This window comes from Colobus angolensis, unplaced genomic scaffold, assembly GCF_000951035.1.
Source record: "Colobus angolensis palliatus isolate OR3802 unplaced genomic scaffold, Cang.pa_1.0 Scaffold23, whole genome shotgun sequence".
NCBI lineage: Eukaryota > Metazoa > Chordata > Mammalia > Primates > Cercopithecidae > Colobus > Colobus angolensis.
The window spans coordinates 14,319,580-14,342,318 of NW_012115488.1; the positions used below are offsets into that span (position 1 = coordinate 14,319,580).

The following is a 22,739-nucleotide window of genomic DNA, read 5'->3' on the forward strand; positions in this document are numbered from 1 at the left end:
ATGTTTGTCTAACATAGTTTAAATACAATAAGGTGCCTTACTCAGCCACTGCTTGAGAATGCTGACCAGCTTTCAAATAGTATAGTCCTCGCCTAAGCCAGGCCCATTTTGCCGTTCCAGCACTTGCCTTTTGAGTTACTGTTGTTAGGATAGCTAAAGCAGTTTCCTAATAAGAAGAAAATACTAATATTAGATATATTGAACATTATAAAAAGAACGCTCATGTAAAGTACACAAATATATTTTCATTTCCCACTTCTGATTTTTTAAACTTACACTGGTATACGCCAAACTACAGTTTCAACAATAAGTGGTTAGTAATTTAATATCCGCCAATGGAAAAAAATTTTACTTATAAGAGGCAAAAATATTTATATTGCACCTATAGAAAAAAACTAATAACTTTCAAATATACATATATAAAAATATTTTCATTTATATACTCAGGATAAAAAAACAAAAAGCAAAAGTGGTTATTAGACATACCATATCTTCAAGCTCCACACTTAAGTCAACCGCTGCAGCTCCAGATTCAGCATCAGTGTCATCTAATTCAAAGGCTTTCCTATAACATCCACGAGCTCTGTTTTTATCTCCCACTACATCTCTATAATAATGACCTAAATAGCAGAAAACTTTGCCCATATATGTATCCAGTCTTGCAGCCTTTGAAATAAATATTGATAATACCAGGACATTAAAAGTTCATTTAATGAGTATCTTTACAAATACAGAAGATAAATACACAGATTAAAGAAAAAAGAAATAATTTCATTAAACATACAAAAATATACCAAAAATCCTTTAATGTAAGATTTAAAACAGACAGGAAAGCTGTCCCTCACTGCTTATAGAAAGTAAATGGAAGTATAAAAATATTTTCTTTTTTGGTAAAGGAAATGTGAAATTAGAGCTGTTACTGAATTAATCTGCTCTTACAAGTCAAGATAAGAATGCACGACTTATAGATGTGAAACATCTAAAAAAACAGGAATTTAAACATCTAACTTGTATGCTCATAAAACTACAGTGAAAATTACCTAAAAAGAGTTGTTTACCAGAGATAATTATGTCTCGTTTTCTAGAACACATGCTTCTTAAAAAGTAACTTTTACATTTTATGTTTTAATTTTTTCCTTGAAAACCCATATAACACCATCACAAAACCTTACGTACGAAAGATAAAGCACAAAAAACAGTTCAGTAAGGAGTAATTGCAACTAACTTATATGATTATTATTTATGATTTTATAATGCCATTTCAACTAGGAATTGAATTGCAGCACTTGCTTTACCTTCAGAAAGTGGGTAAGAGCCTTTGTTTTATCTTTTCTTGTCTCTTCACCCATGAACCAGTATGTTAATCCAAGTTGGTAATGATATTCTGCAACTTCAGTATCTTTCTCAAGAGCTGTCTGAAAACTAAGTCACCAAAGGGTAATAAAAAGAAATAGTAAAATAAATACACAAACATACACACACAATATAGGCAACTCCTAGTTGGAACAATCAAAGTTTGAGTGATTCAGAGGTGCCAAATTAGAAATAAATCATTATTTTAGGATTTATATTATCACCAGGAAAGAAGTGATTTGTTTTTGAAAAAGAGGAGCTTAAAAAAGCACAGTGGCCTTTTAGCACTACCATGTGCTAAGTGTTCAGACTATACTGAACATTACATCTGCTTAGTGAACATGATGATCAGCTAATTAGATTTTTTTTTTTTTTTTTTGAGTCTGAGTCTTGCTCTGTCACCCAGGCTGGAGTGCAGTGGAATGGTCCTGGCTCACTGCAATCTCTACCTCCCAGGTTCAAGCAATTCTCGTGCCTCAGCCTCCTGAATAGCTGGGACTACAGGCATGTGCCACCACACCCAGCTACTTTTTGTATTTTTAGTAGAGATGGCATTTTGTCATGTTGCCCAGGCTGGTCTTGAACTCCTGGGCTTAAGAGATCACCTGCCTTGGCCTCCCAAAGTGGCTGGGATTACAGGTGTGAGCCACCACGCCCGGCCAAGATCAGCTAATTAGATTTGAAACCCATCATGTAATTTTTTTTTTTTTTTTTTGAGGCGGAGTCTTGCTCTGTCACCCGGGCTGGAGTGCGGTGGCCAGATCTCAGCTCACTGCAAGCTCCGCCTCCCGGGTTTACGCCATTCTCCTGCCTCAGCCTCCGAAGTAGCTGGGACTACAGGCGCCCGCCACCTCGCCCGGCTAGTTTTTTGTATTTTTAGTAGAGACAGGGTTTCACCGTGTTAGCCAGGATGGTCTCGATCTCCTGACCTCGTGATCCGCCCGTCTCGGCCTCCCAAAGTGCTGGGATTACAGGCTTGAGCCATCGCGCCCGGCCCATCATGTAATTTTTTATAGCTACTGTACAACATGCTAAACACATTTCTTAAAAATACTAAAACTTAAAGCCTACAAAGATCAAATTCATACAAAATCAAATCTTCATCAAGCCTACTCATTTTGAATTTTTGAGAAATACAAAAAAACTAAGATGTAAATGGTTCTATGAGCTATCTATATATCCTTACCATTTTTCTGCTTGTAGATAGTCCTTTTTGGTGAAATGAATCAAAGCCTCAAGGGCATGAACTTCAGCTAGGTCAGGGTAAGAAGAGAGAAGGTCTTCCATAATCTATAAAGTAGACACCTGTCAATTCTATACCCAAATAAAAATGACTTTTAACTCAAAAAATGCTCAGTTTGAATAAAAAAGCCAACCTTTGTAGCTTCATCTAATGAACCTTTGTTCCGATAGGCCAAGCTTTTGAGAACCAAAAGTCCTGGGATATTATCTGCATCAGAAATCTAGAAAATAATTGTGAAGAACTGCTATAAATCTCCTTCAACGCAACCACAGCAATGTTTGCTTTAATTAAAGAATGAACACAGAAAAGCAGGATCCTAATAGAATAAAGAAATAGAGGTCCTGATTTCTATCACTACTAACACATCTTCACTCTTTATAACCTTTTTATTAGGGAAAATCTCATATACATAAAAAAATTACAGAAACTAGTATAATAAACCCACATGTACCCATCATCCAGCCACAAAACCACAAACTCACAAGCAATCATTTTTTTCATCTATACCTCCACCAATTTTACCACACTTCTGCTCAGATTATTTTGACACAAATCCCAGATATTGTAATTTTTATCTGTAATACTTCAGTATCTATATCTAAAAGTTCATTTCTAAGTTACATAACCACATTACCATTATCATACTTAAAACCAACAAACATCCTTAACATTATCAAATTTCTCAGTTGTCTCAAAAAATATTTGAACAATTTTAAAAATCAAAATCCAAAGAAGATATATACATTTCAACTGACTGATATGCCTTAAGTCTCTTTTAATCAATAAGGCCCCCTTCCTCTTTTTTTTGTTCCTTACAATTTAACTGTTGAAAAATATGGCCTATTTGTCACAGTTTCTCAGAGTCTGGATTTTGCTAAATGTATTCTCAAGGTGTTTAACATGTTCCTTGGTTCCCTGTATTTTCTGTATATTTACAGAATTTATTAGTATTTATTAGTATTTATTCCCTGTATTTATTAGTAGTTGGATTTAGAGGTTTGAAGATTCCCAATGATACCTTAGGTCTTCAGGTGTATTTGCACTTGTTTGTGTCTGATTGTCTTTTTTTTTTTCTTTTTTTTTTTGAGACAGAGTCTTGCTTCAATGCCCAGGCTGGAGTGCAATGGTGTGATCTTGACTTGCAACTTCTGCTTTCTGGCTTCAAGTGATTCTCCTGCCTCAGCCTCCCAAGTAGCTGGGATTACAGGTGCACACCACCAAGCCTGACTAATTTTTGTATTTTTAGTAGAGATGGGGTTTCACCATATTGGCCAGGCTGGTCTTAAACTCCTGACCTCAAGTGATCTGCCTGCCTCGGCCTCCCAAAGTGTTGGGATTAGAGGAATGAGCCACTGTGCTCAGCCTGATTGTCTTTCTGTGATGTTAGCAGCCACTAACCCTTGACACCTAGATCTATTAATTCACTGAGGATTGCAAAATGGTGATTTTCTGTCATCTTCTCTTATTAGACAGAATACTTCAACAAAGACACATTTCTCCTCCCTTCATTATTTCATTATTCTGAGGAATGATCCAGATAGAAAAGGCAGGATAAATGCCTTTATTCTAGACAGTTGAGTTTTTAGCATCCTCCCAAAGATTTGTTTTCTGGAGGACATTTGCTGATTTGTTTTCTGTATCATCATGAACACATGGATTTAACATATTTGATGTGTTTCAATATACCACATTAGTAATGCCCTCTTTAGCCAGTAAGAATCTCTTTATGCTAGCTCCTGAGCCCTTTTGTAGTCTGAGCCCTTTTACAGTTTCTTGCTTTCTAGCAAGACAAGGTGTTCTTCGTTCATCTTGTACATTTTCTATCTCAGACCTAGACTCTGCTAGTTCTCCAAACTAGCAGTTGTTTGTCTTTTTGTAAAAACACTATTTGAAAAACCTTTATAAAGCATTCACACAAAATACACTATTGGTGGGATAGCAAAAAGAAAACAAGAAAATATTAATTCTTGAAGGATGCTGACAACGGTTCTGATTTCAAAGAAATATCATGAAATACAAAGCCCTTTGAAATATATAAAACTAATTTAAAAACTCAATTTTAATTTTAGACCAGTAATAGTCTTTACCTGACAAAAATCTTTAGGGTATAATGTTATAATTCTTAATTTACCAGTTATAGTTTTTTTAGTATGGAATTTCAAATTGCTTGAACTCAAAACACTAAGAAATTGGTTTCATTATGAAATATCAATCTTTCTTTGAATGAAACAAACATTCTCTACCATGAAGCTAACAGTGTCCTTAATTATTCTTGTCAAATCTGCAGAATATTTCCTGGAGGAAAAAATTTAGAATCTCAAATTAATAATAATCAAGTAGCAATAACCTAAGAGGGCAACAGGAAGAAAGGAGAATGAGGTCTAGAACTAAAGAAATAGTCTTATATGATAAGTACTGTAAGTCCTTAATCAAAAGGCAAACAAATTACTCTACAAGTTCCCAAATGTATGAATGACTTAGGAAAGTGCAGATGTGGTGAATTCATACCTCAAACACAAAATCTGTATAAGTAAATATTCATAGTAGGCATAGAATGGTTGTTGCCTGGTTGACTGGAAACCTAACTAGAGTTGAAGAAACAAACTTGGTAAGACTACCTGATCAAGAGTACGAATTGCTTCCTCTGAAGAGTCATTATCTGAGAGTTTAATCAAAGCCTCTGCTTTCAAACGAAGACAAAGATTCCTCTGATAAAGACGGTCACCAGACGCACCAAGATTATCTATGATCTTCAGAGCTGACAAAATTAAGGGTATCCAAATGAAGACAGCCATATCACTTCAGTATTTTTTCTTTTTTAAGGATGACATATAATAAATTGCAGATACAATAAGCATAAATTTCCAAAACAATATACATGAAGAATAACTCAAAGTTAAATATAAATTCTTCCCTGAATTCCTTATGGAAAGACTTGAATTTAAAACAGAGCATATCTGAATTTAAAACCTCTATCTTCACACAACATATAATAAAACTGAACATCCTAAAAAATGACAATGACTGTCTATATCTGCTAAACAACAAAGGTTAGCCCATAACTAAAGCACCTGTAACAAATATAAGAAATAAAGATACTGGAAGGGGAAAGCAGCTGAATTAGAATGGACCAAGGTGAACTATTTCTCAGTTACAGAGGGCAAGCTACCAGGTGGGTCAGAAACAGTGAACGACTTTCATGATTTCCTGTCCCCACCCCTCACCCTGTCACATTCAAATAGGCTCCCAAGATGCCTAAGGTTTCCCCTCTCTATATCCGAGAAATTAAGAACTCGTATGTCTTGGACACACCAGAAACTTCCTTGTTACAAAGACAGAGGACCTCCACAGCCAAGCCTAAACTGACTATGTCAATATTCCAAATGCAAGAAAACTTTGCTAAATATTCATTGCCAGTTTAAAAATAAACACACTAGTATACACACATGCAGACTTTCATTTAACCTCAGAGAAATTAAAATCAGCAATTTAAAATAAAAAATATAGCATTTTGGTTTTTAAAATCACTATCTTTGTCCTTTAAGATAAAAACAAATAGGGTTGGTCACCCTTATGTGTCAACCCAAAAGGTATCAAAAATACCTTGACTGCATGAAAGAATAGCTTCTTTAGGTCTATGCATTTTGACTTGGGCTTCTGCCAGATGATACCATCCACTTGTGCAGACAGGGCTTTCCTTTAACCCTAAAAGGATAAAAACAACCACAAAAACCAAGGCTTCTGTGACTACATAGATGAATGGCACCATTGCTTACTCTCCAAATCAGACTCCTCCCCTCTTCATCTCTGGTATCTTATCAGTCACAAAGTCACACTGATTCTCTGCCTCAATTCATTCCCCTCCATACATCTTTCTCCATCTCTACCAACACCACTTCAGTTCAGACCTCAACCATCTTTATCCCAAATCACGGCAAGTGCTTGCCATCCACCCCAATGCATTCTTTACACTGTAGCTAGAGTATCTCTAAAAATATAAATCAGATTATAACATCCCCCTGCTAAAAATCTTTTACTGATTCTCCACTGTTGTTAGGATAATGTGCAACCTACTTACCAAGGTTTTGCTAGGCCCTTCTACTATTTCACTTGTTGTCCCCTCCTGTGCATACACTTCATTCTCAAACCCTGGTGAACTACCTGCAGTTCTCTGAACAACACCCTCTTAGTTCAGGCTATTTCAGAGATTCATCTCTGCCTAAAATGTTCCTTCCATTCCCTTAAACTACCTACCTGACTTGTATTTACCATTCAGATCTATAATTTGAATGTAGGTTCTTCCAGAAACATCATACCTAGTAAGAGTAAATTAAAGCCTAGGTTCCTAAGGCATATATATCTACATATATGCCTTCCTGCTCTCCTGCCTTCCTTCCTCCCTTCCTCCCTCCCTCCCTCTCCGGCCCTCTTTTCTTTTCTCTTTGCTTTGCTTTTCTCTTTCTTTTCTTTCTCTTTCTTTCTTTTCCTTTTCTTTTCTTTATATATAGATATCCCTATTTTACAAATGAAAACACTGACACACAGAAAGTTTAATTAATTCTTCTGAGGTTTTGAAATTAGTGATTAGCAGAGTCAGAGTTCAAATCTAAGCAGAGTTCAAGGTATGTAGGTACATTTTTTCCCTTCCACCTTAGATATACATTCCTTAAAGAAAGGCTCAAAGATAAATGCTTACTGACTGAATAATAATTATACTTCATGTTACATGCCATACACTGTACATTTACCTTCTGTTAGGTTCCTAACAGCATCTTCATACTTCTTGTTTTGCAATGCTTTAATGCCTAAGCCAATGAGGCCTGGACCACTTTTTGAATCCATTTCCACTAATCTACAACAATACTGCTGTCCCTCATCAGTAAGATTTCCTGGAATTAAAAGAAAAGGTTTTTAGTGTGTGTGTGTGTGTGTGTGTGTGTGTGTGTATACATACATCGAGTTTCTAAATGCCCAAACCCATATTCTTAAATCTCAAAATCTGCCTTTATATTTTTATGCATCCTTCACCACATGCTGATTCTAGAAATTCAAAAATTAAATAGACCAGCAAATGCAGAAAATATTAACATTTAAATTAAAAAATGATGCTTTTTTATCTTCTTAAATACTGGAAGTAGAAACCACTTTAGGATTTCAGACAAGAAACCTGCTACTTGCCAGTAGACTAAGTCACATAGCCTACTGCTTGCCAGCTGTAACAATTTTGATTGTTAAATGAAGGAACCCTTGTCAAAGCAGAGTATCTTCCTCAAGTTCTCTTCCTAGGCAACCATGCACTGCTAGAGACATGACAGTCAGATCCAGTGGACTCTTCCAGCATCCAAGGATCACAAGATAGGCGGGTTACTCATCAGGACACTGCACAAACACTTAGTCACATTCCGCTTAAGTCTACAAATTCACCAGTACATTTCCACATTTTTCTAAGACAATCTTTTTCTATATAAGTGAATTGTGACACTTATGAAATAGTCATCCAATGCCTACATTTATTTTATTTCAAATTTATTTTGGCAAAATAGTTTAGAAAACTTTATATATTTTGTAATATTTCCATTTTCTCCAATCTCAATCCCAGAAAAGCATAAAAACAAACAAAAAATTGTAATTTCTGTTTTTAGAATAAATTGTGAATAGCATTCACAACTTTAACAAATCATCTAATCACATAGGAGAATTCTTAAAAAGACAGACTACAACTTGAAGCAATAAATACGGGGAAAAAAAATTCTTGAAAACAAAGACCCAATGCTTTAATAACTATATAAAACATATAAGCCCAAACCACATGTAGAATCACTGTTTCAGTCACAGATGTCAAAGGTAAATTATTTGCATAATACCATTTAGCTCATATGTTTCAAATTTTTGAAAACCATTTGCAAACCAATGTATAATCCATTAGTAATATGTAGCAATATGTTATACACGGATTTAGAAATCCAAGTTAGCACTAAAAATCAAAAGAATTCATAACGACTAAAGAGTTAAAACTTCAGTACTGTTTGGCAAAATATGAAAACAAACTGGAAGAAATACTAGTTTGATCAGTAAGCCAGTGAAAAAGACACAAGTCTGCTACTATTATGCTTCCAGGCATGAACTTCCTTGTCAATATGTTCTCACCATAGCTTCCATAAATACGAATCCAAAAATAAATATGCCTAGTTCCATACACCCTATATCCTCCCAAGAAAACTAGCGGATTTTTCCCTTTTGATCCAGTGGTATTGTCTAAACTAGACATTGTCTACACTATCAGAATCACTTGGAAGACTTGTTAAAACACAGTCTGCTGGCCGGGCGCGGGGGCTCAAGCCTGTAATCCCAGCACTTTGGGAGGCCGAGACGGGCAGATCACGAGGTCAGGAGATCGAGACCATCCTGGCTAACACGGTGAAACCCCGTCTCTACTAAAAATACAAAAACTAGCCGGGCGAGGTGGCGGGCGCCTGTAATCCCAGCTACTCGGGAGGCTGAGGCAGGAGAATGGCGTAAACCCGGGAGGCGGAGCTTGCAGTGAGCTGAGATCCGGCCACTACACTCCAGTCCGGGCGACAGAGCGAGACTCCGCCTCAAAAAAAAAAAAAAAAAAAAAAAAAAAAAAAACACAGTCTGCTGAGCCCTATCCGTGAAGTTTATGGTTCAGTAGGTCTGTTTAAGACCTAAGAGTCTGCATTTCTAAGAAGTTACCAGGTGATGCTGATGCTACTGGTCCAGAGATCACACTTAAAGACCACAGGTCTACAATACTTGCTAATACTATATACCACCTTTACTATTAATCTTATAACATGAATATTCTGCCTTTATTGCCTCTGTGGCTAAATGGTAACCTCTGGAGAGTAGAGTAACCTCTGGAGAGTAGAGACCAGCATGGTAGGTGTTCATTAAATTTTGTGATGATCCTTTAAAAATACCATCATGACTGATGTTCAAAAAGCCTTAGTCTGTTAATAGGTAACAGCTGAAAATTACTATAAAAAATTAAAAATCTTCACCATCCTAAAAAAAAAAAAATAGCTACCAAACTCTTACCTTTTATCTCTACCCATCTGAGTCTAAACACTCTTCCTCCATAGAAACACAGTTTACGACAGACTACCTTGACTACATAAGCTGCCTGTATTACAGGAAATATACCCGGGATGAAAATAGGAAAGAAAAATCATGCATCTCTCCAATGAACATCCATATTTAGGGTAGTTTAAACAACACACAGGTCATCAAAGTGTGGGTTGGTACGTGAAAATAGTTTCCAAAAGGCTGAGATGAACATAAACGGCTTTTAAAACAAGGTAAATCTTCCTAACATATTTCCTTTGCTAAAGCCTGGGAGCATAGCAATAAAAACAAAATAAGATTTGGGGAGACTATGTTCATGTTGGGCCCTGGGTAACAATTCTCTGCATATGACCAAGTGGCACTGAGAGGAATTTTCTATAGTGTTCTCAAAACTAGCAACAGTAATAACAACACTAATGATCTTTGTATAAAGAGACAAGGAATACTTCAGCTTCAACTTTCAATCCTTCTCTTCTTCATACTTATTCTTGTTGAGAATATTAGCTAAATAAAAACCTTGGTGGAGGACAAAAACAGAGGAAATAGAATTCATTGCTTTTGAATTCTATTCATTGCAAATGAATAGAAAATTATTTACTTATCTGCTCTTTTTAACATTTAAAGGATTCTAAGGTTCCAGATTTAACAACTTTAAAACAGTCAGACAATATTATTTTTATTTCTCAAAAAAACAAGCCAGATTTGGGCTAATGAATGTTAAAATTCCAAGGATAGAGGGTATTCTGAAGAGGTCCATGTTGGATGCTAAGTAATAACTTGAAATTCTGTTTCTTAAAGTTTACTACAAAAACAGTCGGTTTTTAAAAAATTCATTTCTGACATCCCAAAAAAACTATCTAATTTTTCTTTTAAATAAACCTAGCTTGAGAGAGGAAAAAAAAAAACCATGTACAATTTGGTGGCATTCATATCTTTATTTTCACCTGGATTTTCTAATAGTTTTAAAGCACAAAATCTTAAACTAGCTCTTTTCTGCTTGAATTTGAAGAACCAAGCTTTCTAATCCTCCCCCATTTCAGTAACAAAGCAAAATAAGATAAATAAAAAAGTCATTTAGCATGAAAAAAAATTTCAACAGATGACAACTGTGAAAGCCATTCACTACTTGTTATACGAAGCTTTACAAACTGAGTCATTTTGAAAATGAATATTCAATTCTCAACAGGCAAAGTAGGACAAAGGAGAATGAAATACATTTGTTCTCAGTGGAGGAGAACCCAGTAATTAACTGCTGTGAAGTAGTAAATTCTGTACATACTGAAGTACTTTGTGGGAGGGTGGCTCAGACTTCAGAGACCTTACAATTCTCAGAAGTTCTTAATACACTAAAGTTGGGTTTAGAGGAGCAGTTAAAAGAAAAAGCATAGCAACCCATTGTCCTACATTAACTATTGAACTTCCACCTCAAGCATACTACTTTACCTTGAAATGTACCTAAACCTAAATTGCTCAATTCCACAAATTCCGGCAACCAACAATTCAGAAGGGAAAGAACTCTTCCCTGGTTTTACCATATGTGTAAATATCCACATATACTCTTTTTGCTGTGATACAGGCCTTCTTTTCTTTCCATTCTACATGATACAAATCTATAAGCTTATTCAAAAATGATTTTTTTTTCATTTAAACCAAGACACTTTCTAATCAATCAGTATAATCCCTTCACTATCTCTTTATTAGAGAACTTTGTCAACTACTGAATTTATGTGCAAAACTCTGTAGCCTATTTGTTGATCCTATTTTTTCTATTATTTTGCAGGCTTTTTAGAATATAAGGACAAGTCTACATTACAGTTACATTTATGCTTATTGAGAAAGCACTCCATTAGTCCTCAAAAAGAATTTTCAAAGTATTCACTGTGTCATTTGGCATGTAAGCAAGCCAAGACTGACGTAATGGTGCAAATCATAAATAGCTGAATAAGAAATAAAGAGAAAAGAGTGAACACCAGCCATTAATTTTTCAATAACAACAGTAACAGCAGAATAGGGAAAAATAATCGGTACCAGGGGCCATACAATAAAGAAAATCAGCCTACTTATCTTTGGAACACACTGAGTCTTACATTAAAATTGGAAGGATCTGGGTAATTTTGGAACAAAGCTTCCTATCAGGAAAAAAAAAAAAAAAAAATCACAAGACTTCATGAGTATGCTCCTTGTGCTTGGTGTAGCTCATCCTCCTCAGTCTCAGTGCAACACTCATAGTATTAACTAATTAACCTAGGAACTCTTTCTTCTTACACCACTCCTGCCAGGCAGCTATTGCAGTTCTTCTCCCACCCCTCTAACAGCTTACTATCCCCTCTGAGGGCTTCACTTTCTCATCCTACTACTCCCTAATGCACTTGGTCAAGTCTACTTTCCTTTGTATACCTGCCTTTTCCTATTCTTTCCCCATCACTGTAATCTAAGCTCTAATTCAATCACTTTCATTTAAAAAGATAGCCTTAATAAAAAGCCTCACAATCACAAACTCAGTTGGCTCAATCTGTCAAGACAGACCATAAGTCTTTCTGAAATGCTCTTTCCCTGTCATCTGTGCTGTTTCTCATCAAAGTCCACCTTCTTCTCTGACCTCATCCCTTCTCTTTCTCCACTTACTCTCTTTCCCTTTTTCATCTCTTTCCCTCCAAGCCAGCCAGCATTGCCCAAAGTATAGTTCTCAGTATTTTTCCCTTTAGTCCTCCTCTGATGGCAACCATTTCACGTCATTTTCACCTACATGCAAATTACTTCCAAACCATATGTCTACTCTTAGTATTGATCTCTCATCTGCAAACCACTGATGGGCATTTCCCATTGACTGCCCCCTTAACATCTCCTCTCAATAACCTACATTTCATACAAATCATCAGGCCATATTGAGCCAACTTTTCAGGAGAGGTGAAAGTTAAAATTGATATTTGCCTCTTTCCCTATGAAATCACTTTCATTTTTTCATTCATCTGTTCCTTTCTATCATCACTATCACACTCCTCATTCATTCAAACCTAGTGTCACTTAGTCTACTGGAGCTAGTCCACCTTCTATACAATCTGTCCTGCACACCATGTTAGTTTAAGACTTTATACTCCGCTCACTATACTTTTTGTGTTCTCTTTCTTCTTATGGTAGTAAAAAGTACTCTCCTAAATCTATCTTTGACTCAGTGAAAGTAAGGCAAAGGGCATCTCCTTCCACCAAAACCAGAGCTGAAGGTAACAGTGTTTTTTCATTCAGACACCAGGAAAAAAAACAAAAAAGTAAAAGAGGAATTAAAAGGAGAGTTAAAGTGAGAAGAACTGAGATAGGTGCAATGGTCACTTTCTACCAAGGAATTTTCCTTCACAGTTATCTCTAGCAGTAGTTTTCAACCCTTTTTTCACTATGACACATGTAAGGGTCATTCACATACAAAGCATTCTCATATATATACTCATTTAGCAACACAGTGAAAAAAATTAAATGGATTAGTAAAGCTCTGCAATAATTGACAATCACTACCACACTGGTGTACGTACTAATATTTCTATTTCAGTGATTGACTTCTGTGAACTTGTTAACCTCAAGAGAATACAGACATGAAATTTAGGTTATTTTAAAAAAAAAAATGTATTCAGCACAGATACTGACCAAAAGGAAAGAGGCTGGTGGGAAAAACCAATATAGCCAACCTCTTGTAAACTGGTGGAATACCACTCCTGGACACAAGACATCCATAGCTACAGTTCTGCCAACTCCCAGCAAGTTAGTCGTCATCAATTCTCTCTTCCCCGCAAAGAAAGTACATGAAGATACAAGAGCATGAAGTATACACAGAGACAAATTCTCCCACTTGAATATGCTCTATTTCATTAAAAAAGGAGATTCAGGAATTTAATTACTTTATAATATTACAGTATTCATAACAATGTTCTTATGACACTGTGACATGACATCAACACTGAGGCAGATAAACTTTCCAAAAATCCTTTCTGTGATATTCACAGCTCTGTGTAATAGAGCCTGACCTATTTTGCCAAAATATATCTTAGTTATTTCTTCCACTATAGTAAGCAAACCTATTTTACCATTCCTAAAATATGCACCCAGCTCCACATCTCTGCTCATGCCAGCTGGAGTACATTTCCCCTACTCCTGTTTATCTAGTATCTATAAAAAAATTCAAGACATCCTCCAATTCCCACCATTAAAAAGATTTCACTGATCAACAATAAATCTGGCAACTCATAATTCTTCTGTATTACTGTACTTTCCTATATTTATTAGTCTTTTCATGTACACAAAGACTACACATTATACTTCCTTTTATGTCCAGAAACACAGAAACAACACCTTAAACATGGTAGACACTAAAACATGTTTTGATTAATACCATCACTCACATAATCACACACCTCTAGGACACACACTATAATAAAGAAGAAATTACCTGATTCAATTAAATGCAAACAAAGCACTTCTAAGGGATACTGTACAGTAGGATAGATGTTTATCATTCCTTCACAGGCCTTCTTCAGTCTAGCAGTCTCATGAGGCAACTTGAAAATATAAAAGCAAAATACACTACCTTCTAGTAGTAGTAAAATGTATTTATGAACACTTTCCTAATTAGAAATACATACAAGTCACATTAGAGATTTAAAAAATCAACTTACTTTGGATAAACTCTGAATGAAATGCCTATAAAGCACTTGGTGATCTTCACTAGGAATCTTATCTGATAATCCCAGTGCATTCTCAAAAGCAGTTAAAAGCTGAAACAAATACAAAAGCTATCATCTGTATCATACTTATATGACAAATGATTAAATGTATAAGACTCTCCTATACAAACTACACCTTCAAGTAACTGCAAATGTATTCTATAGTCTGACCCTGACAACTCCAATGAGGAAAAAAATGTATATGTAAGTTTTGGAATGCATTCTAACTCCAACTGGCCAGCAAACTGCACTGAACTGGTAAGTAACAACTATGCATTAACAACATTAATTTAACAAAACACCCTTCCCAGTGCCTGCTGTCTCCTACAAAGTAGTCAACCAGAGTATAGTCTTATATGCTAGCATAGCTGCTATTGCTCACGTATCATTTTTAAAACAATTCTTCTGAAATCACTAGCACGTTCTTTGAAATATCTTCAATGATAGCAAATCTTCAACCTTTAAAAAATAGTTAAAAAGTTAGGTGATACTTTTGCCAAAAGAAAAGCGGAGATATGACTGAACTGTAATGAAACCACTTCTCTTATGCAGTATTAGCTGACTCTGAAGAACATTCCATCACTTCTCTTATGCAATATTAACGGACTTTGAAGGTCAACAGGCCTTCTAAAAATGTCTTAAATAAGAACAGAATACTAGAATCCAAAGCAAGTGGTATAAAGCACTTCACACCACTCAGTTAGCTACACATTCTGCATTTTAAAATGAATACTCATGACTTAATACCAAAAAGTCACAATGTAGTTCAATATCTCAAATTTTCTTTGGAAAGTATGGTATAAAGTCTATATAAATAAGTAAAATTTTGCTGCCCTGATAAAGTTAACAATCTTACAAAGAAGGAACATAGCTCAAAACAGTCTAGCATAAAAGATTTTCTAAAACAGTAATAAAATTATTCCAAATAAAAAATCCGTGATACATTTTTTTCTAAATACTCAGTATTCAAGGTAACAATAAATCCCCCCATTCTTTTATCTATTATTAACAGTGAGAAATCAATTCTTAAAATCATAAGTACAATTAATTGTCTGTCATGGAGGAGGGTAGGATAGACAATCCAAAAAGTTATTTTACTTATTTTGGAATGTGTTTGATATTCTGGTAACCTACACTATTTTAAGGAAAATAATGAAGTTATATTATGATATTATACAATTTAAGAGAAACTGCTAAGCTATCTAATTTTGTTACTGCTCAATTTTTTCCACAACTGAATATATGCACAGATAAATCATGTTATCACACACAAAAAAGAAATCTTATTCTCATATTTTTATCCCCAGTTCTTAGGACACTGCCTGACACACAATAGGTAGTCAATAAATATTTTCTGAATAAACAAATTAATGACTGAACAAATGAACACATATACAAATAAATGAACTTCCTATCCTATATAGGGCCTATATTTGTTTATTTAAAAATTCCACTCAATTTAACAAGTGTACATCAAGTAGCTATCTATTATAGTAAGAAATTAAGTTGACTTTTAAAGTTACAAATAAAAAAAGGAGAATGATAGATATATTTTCCAAATGTGGCTCAAAACCAATTTTTTTTTAGTCTTTCAAAAAATTATTTTCAATTACTTTAAAATCTGCACCATAAAGACTTTTTGCTAGGCATAAATACTCTAAATATTAAATACTCTAAACAGTGGAATTGTTAAACCTCAAAGTAATTCAGTACTCTTAGTTCAGAAGTGTAAAGAAACATACCTTTAAAGGTACAACTTTTTAGATACCATAAGCAGTTTCGTGAAAGTCAATTTTCACTTTATTTTTTACAGTGATTGAGTTACTGATGCATTGCAGAGTCTTATGAACATAAGGGAATGAAATTCTGATACCGTGTGTACCAATTCCACTCCATCCAGACTCTGCATGAGACTACAGGCCAATAATTCTGACTTTATCTAGAAGAGCCTCTATGAATTTAAAACTATACATTTACAAAATACCTAGTCTAACATACAATCCTTTTTTTTTTTTGAGCATCCATTGAATCATCATTGAATGTCCTATTTCCAAGGTAATTCAGGTACTAATATCCAGAATCTATAAGGAACTTAAACAAATTAGCAAGAAAAAAAACAACAATCCCATCAAAAAGTTGGCTAAGGATATGAATAGAAAATTCTCAAAAGAAGATATACAAATGGTTGACAACATATGAAAAAATGCTCAACATCACTAATGATCAGGGAAATGTAAATCAAAACCACAATGCGATACCACCTTACTCCTGCAAGAATGGCCATAATCAAAAAAAAAAAAATAGATGTTGGTGTGGATGAGGTAAAAGGAAACACTTCTACATTGCTGGTGGGAGTGTAAACTAGTATAACCATTACGGAAAACAGTGTGGAGACTCCTTAAAGAACTAAAAGTAGGCTGGGCTCGGTGGCTCATGCCTGTAATCCCAACATTTTGGGAGGCTGAAGTGGGCAGGTCACTTGAGGTCAGGAGTTCGAGATCAGCCTGGCCAACATGGTGAAATCCCACCTCTACTAAAAACACAAAAATTAGCCAGGCATAGTGGCACATGCCTGTAATCCCAGCTACTTGTGAGGCTGAGGGAGGAGAATTGTTTGAACCTAGAAGGCAGAGGTTGCAGGGAGCTGAGATTGTACCACTGCACTCCAGCCTGGTGACAGTGACGCTCTGCCTCAAAAAAAAAGAACTAAAAGTAGAACTACCATTTGATCCAGCAATCCCTCTACTAGGTATCTACCTGGAGGAAAAGTCGTCATTATACAAAAAAGATACTTGCACATGCATGTTTATAGCAGTACAAGTCACAACTACAAAAATACAGAACTAGCCCAAATGCCCATCAATCAATGAGTGGATAAAGAAATTGTGATATATATATATACACACACACACAGACACAAACACACACACACACACACAATGAAATACTACTCAGCTATAAAAAAGAATGAATTAATGGCATTCGCAGCAACCTGGATGGAACTGGAAAATATTACTCTAAGTGAAGTAACTCAGGAATGAAAAACCAAACATCATATGTTCTCACTCATAAGTGAACATATGATAAGAACATTGTATGTTCTCACTCTAAGTTATGAAGACACAAAGGCATAAGAATAATACAATGGACTTTGGGAACTTGGGTGAGGGTGAGGAATAAAAGACTATAAATTGGGTTCAGTGCACACTACTCGGGTGACAGGTGCACCAAAATCTCACAAATCACTACTAAAGAACTTACTCATGACCAAATACGACCTGTGCCCCAAAAACCTATGAAAATTAAACATTAAAAAAAAAAACTCCATAAAAAGAAACAAACTCAGTAAAAAACGAGCAAAGATGTGAACACACACTTCACCAAAGAAAATACACAGGTGCAAATAAACACATGAAAAGATGCTCAACATTACTAGGGAAATGGAAATTAAAATGACAATGATCAATTATGTTTCTATTTTCTAAATTCAATTAAATGATCAATTTTCATGAACAAACTTGAGGAATAAATGAGTCAATACCAATTGCTGAGTTTCATTATTCTGGTCCCCCGTACTTTCAGCCAGGAACTGAGTCAATTTTCTCCATAGTTGATGAAGCTCTTGGTTGTCTGCACCTTCTTCCTGCCGTGTTTTTATCAACTTGTGCCATGTTCGAGCCACCTATTAAAGAAGGAGATTTTAAATTATTTTGTCCAAAATGTAAAAATGTCAATAAACATGTAAAATCTGCAAATAAAAACATTTTTATCTGTTAATATATAAAAATCGCAAAAGCATAGAACCCCATCTATTTTTATTTTATTTTATTGTATTTTATTTTTTTGAGATGGAGTTTCACTCTTGTTGCCCAGGCTGGAGTGCAATGACACAATCTCGGCTTACCACAACCTCCACCTCCTGGGTTGAAGTGATTCTCCTGCCTCAGCCTCCTGAGTAGCTGGGATTATAGGCATGTGCCACCATGCCCAGCTAATTGTGTATTTTAGTAGAGACAGGGTTTCTCCATGTTGGTCTGACTGGTCTCGAACTCCCGACCTCAGGTGATCTGCCCGCCTCAGCCTCCCAAAGTGCTGGGATTACAGGTGTGAGTCACTGCGCCCAGCCCATCTATTATTAAAAGAAGTCAGAAATCATTCACCAACCTCCAGGTGTTTCTTTTCTTGGCAATATAGATCCACAAGTTTCTTGCAGACATCACACCACTTCTGTTTGTCAACACTTAGAACAAAACAAAACACACACACGCAAAAGGATTTTGAATCTGATTAATAAAAATAACCAAGGACTTAAAACACTAAAATTTAAGTATTCCAATAATAACTTCAGGTACTATTTTAAATTAGAACATATCTTCTTTCATACTACAGTAAAATTTTCTAAAATAAGCTCTTCATAAAAAAGAAAAGGTTTAAGAAATATTATCTTCTATTATATTGACTGAAAATAATATCAAAGTTCCAAAATTAGTCAGTCCTCTTACTAGTAGTGTTTTGATTCTACTTCAATCACAAAAGATTCTGTGACAAATGTTTGAAAGAAAAAAGCCTCCCAATTCCCAGTAAATGTTGGAATACTTCTATATGAATTTTAATCAGTTTATTAAAATTCAAGCTTTGAAAGAAACTGGCCTTTCCTAATACATTTCTTACCTTTCATAAAGATCCAGGAGCTTTTGGTAAACACCGGGTAAGTCATCCTTAGCATTTATGTGATTATATTTCTCATACAAGTTTGCTAACCCCTAAAAGAAGAAGTACTCATGATTATTCTTTTTCCTAAAACATTTGCTGTTCTCACATTCATTTATTTTGCCAAATAATATGGCAATCTATAAAGATAATTTATGAAAAAGGATTATTATAATTTACAAATGAAATGATCTGTCTGGGATTTGCCTCTAAATATAATAACTGGGGGTCGGAGGGCACAGGTAAAGTGGATATTGTTGAGTATGGGTGACAGGAATAAAGAAGTATACCATTCCCTTTTCTTTTGAAAATTCATTTGAAGTGCTTCACAATAATAAACACTTTTAATGGCTATTTTACAATCTTCCCATCTAAGATTACTATATGACACTATTTTTTTTAAATTTCAGCATGTGTTTTAAAGTGTTTTATTGCAATATCATTGACATATAAAAATTGTTTATTTTTAAGGTATACAACTTGATATTTTGACATATGTATTCACTGTGAAATGACAACCATAATCAAGCTAACTAGCATAACCATGCTACGTAATAGCATTACCATTGGTGGGGAGGGTGAGGGGAGGTGAGAAGATTTAATTTTAAGATCTATGTGACACTACTTTTATATGATATAATTAAACAAAAAAAAAATCAAGTAGTCTGTGAAAATTGTCATTTTTGCTTTAAAGAAGGATCAGATATCCTAAACCACTCAGTCCATTATAAAAGCATCAATTTCTCTAAGTGTGTTACCAGATACCCTCAAGTTCTTATTCATATGAACCTAAGACAAACAGGTTCATACCCTCCAGGGCCTACAACATTGTATTCATCAGTTTCAAAGGTGTGATTGAGATACCAAACAAAGTTATTAAATGTGAAAAAGTTGGAGAATCTAAGTAAAAACATTAAGGCCACTAAGTAAGAAAAAAGAATTTAACTTGCACTCAAAGATAGAAACATTACACATTTTTATATTATTTTATTTTTCGGAAACATTAAAAAACATTTCTTTTTCCTCAGGTAAGCATAAACAATGATATTATGGATAAGTCTTTTATATGCACATATAACTAAGGTAGAGATTTATATCTGAGTGCTCGTATTTGAAATAATCTATTAGGTAGGATGTTAAATAGTGTTAAACAACATCCTTCGCACCACTTTTTTTCTAAACTAACTTTTAGGTTTAGAAAACCAATAAATTTAAATTTTTTCTTACATGGGGCAAATGTAGGTTTAAATGCTTAGTTTAGTGTTGAAACCTGTATTTTGAAAAATGTAAAAAAAAAAAAAATCCATTCCCATAACACAGAAAAAAAATTTTTTTCCACATACCTGCCAAGCTAGTAATTGGTCTGGCTCTAATTCAGCAGCTTTTTTATAGGCACTCTGGGCCTGATCAGGTTGTTCTAGTTCAGCTGCAGCAACACCAATAAAAACCCAGGCATTATAGTTATTTTTCTCTTGTTTTAACACTGTCTGATTTAAAAAAATAAAATAAAAGAGCAAGTCAGTAAATTTTGGAAGCAAATGAATTAACAATAACAGAAAGTCTACTTATGAGTCAGAAAATCTGTATCTACCACTAACAGGGTAAACTTCAGAATGCCATTTAACCTATCTGGTTTCAGTTTCCTCAGGGGAAGGAGTTGGACTCTATGAGTGACCATAATGGCTTTGAAAAAACAGGTGGTTTTTTTAAAACTGCCCAAGTGATACTGACACCTCCACCAAATGCCTCCCCATGCTCTTTGAGAATACTGAGTATAAAAAGAACAGTAACTACTCAGTCATCCTGCCTGTCTCCATACTGCTACTGGTCAAACTCACAAAACTGTTCTCCATCTCATTTCACTTAATCCAACTCTCATGTTTTCCTTCACCATGATAGTTTCCCCATATTATACACATGGATTTCTCTCGAGATTATAGACTAGGAAAGTAGATTCACCCCGATGTGACTATACCAAATATGTTCAAAATAAATAGTGGCAATGAATGTTTAAACAACACATGCCACCTGGAATAAAAATTATATGTAGAGATAATTGCTTTCAGAAATAACAACTATTTGCTAAGGTAAAATAAAATAGCTTGAAGCAGTTAGCAAGTCTATTCTCGGGAAAGAAAAACAAAACCAGTAGCTAAAATGAATTTAATTTCTTAAGGTTTTACATTATTCTAGAGAAAATAAAAATATTTCCATGAGTTAAGCCAGTCATATTATTTGACTTGAATGCATCCACATAATACTTCTTTTTTTTTTTGAGACAGAGTCTCGCTGTCACCCAAGCTGGAGTGCAGTGGCCGGATCTCAGCTCACCGCAACCTCCGCCTCCCAGGTTCACGCCATTCTCCTGCCTCAGCCTCCCGAGTAGCTGGGACTATAGGCGCCCACCACGTCGCCCGGCTAGTTTTTTGTATTTTTTAGTAGAGACGGGGTTTCACCGTGTTAGCCAGGATTGTCTCGATCTCCTGACCTCGTGATCCGCCCGTCTCGGCCTCCCGAAGTGCTGGGATTACAGGCTTGAGCCACCGCGCCCGGCCAGCATCCACATAATACTTCTAATAATCTGTCCCTAATATGCAGTATAAGCTCCACTCTATCTGTGAACACACTGATTACACAAATTGGGTCATTCTTGTCACCTGACTAAGTCAGAGTAAAGGGAACACCGGGGAAAAAGGCACTCAGGCCTCATAGCACCTGCACCAAGATTTAAATTTTCCAAAAGCCCAGCTGCTGAGAGGGTCTGCTGTAACCCTAAGATTAGTTTTCCCCAGTAGCTGCCATGACTCTAAGTCTAGTTTTACCTACTATCGTCACTCACCAATCAGAGCCTGCCAACTCCCAAAAGCTTCTCTATTATCAGTGAGCTTTCTTTCAAAATAATACACAACATGTTTCTTTCCAATAAAATGGCCAACCTTCTCTTTGTTCTTCAGACACACAGAAGACCACTTAGCCTGTGTGCGTATGCCCGAAATTGCAATTCTGGCTTCCCAAAATAAAATTCAATTTAAATATTCGTGTCTCTATTTATTTTGACTTCAACATAATAATGCTGCCTCCTAACAAACCGCAACAATGATGGAACTACCAAAGTTAAGCTCTCAACACTGGCGCCTTATTAATGCTTATGTTCCCAACACCAGCTACAATGGCTGGCACTTAACTGCTGAACAAAATGCAATAGTCAACCAGCAGTTAGTTAAGTGCCGACTATCTGCCTCATGACCAGATTTTTTTCAGAATCTGAAATGGATGTTTAAGAAAATAATTATCGGCCAGGCGCAGTGGCTCACGCCTGTAATCCCAGCACTTTGGGAGGCCAAGGTGGGCGGATCACCAGGTCAGGAGATGGAAACCATCCTGGTTAACACGATGAAACCCCGTCTCCACTAAAAATATAAAAAATTTGACAGGTGTGGTGGCAGGCGCCTGTAGTCCCAGCTACTGGGGAGCCTGAGGCGTGAACCCGGGAGGCGGAGCTTGCAGTGAGCTGAAATCCACCACTGTACTCCAGCCTCGGCCACAGAGTGAGACTACGTCTCAAAAAAAAAAAAAAATTATCAACAATGTGGTGAAAGCAGGTATGAGATTCTGAAAGAACACAGAGAAAAAAGTAC

The 22,739-nt window shown here is 35.6% G+C and overlaps 1 protein-coding gene across 1 annotated transcript in view; it reads right to left on the minus strand.

Annotated features, from left to right (window-relative positions):
- Positions 1–22,739, minus strand: part of TTC37 (tetratricopeptide repeat domain 37) — a 93,860-nt gene that overhangs the window by 60,620 nt on the left and 10,501 nt on the right. The window contains exons 5-18 of the mRNA XM_011944277.1: positions 20,445–20,588; positions 19,063–19,154; positions 18,556–18,631; positions 17,933–18,073; positions 14,344–14,442; positions 14,118–14,226; positions 7,345–7,485; positions 6,200–6,301; positions 5,215–5,354; positions 2,730–2,816; positions 2,540–2,643; positions 1,296–1,422; positions 487–666; positions 42–166 (exon numbers count right to left, since the gene is read on the minus strand). Coding sequence (XP_011799667.1) covers positions 42–166; positions 487–666; positions 1,296–1,422; positions 2,540–2,643; positions 2,730–2,816; positions 5,215–5,354; positions 6,200–6,301; positions 7,345–7,485; positions 14,118–14,226; positions 14,344–14,442; positions 17,933–18,073; positions 18,556–18,631; positions 19,063–19,154; positions 20,445–20,588 — 1,667 coding nt within the window. The remainder of the gene's footprint in view (positions 1–41; positions 167–486; positions 667–1,295; positions 1,423–2,539; positions 2,644–2,729; positions 2,817–5,214; positions 5,355–6,199; positions 6,302–7,344; positions 7,486–14,117; positions 14,227–14,343; positions 14,443–17,932; positions 18,074–18,555; positions 18,632–19,062; positions 19,155–20,444; positions 20,589–22,739) is intronic.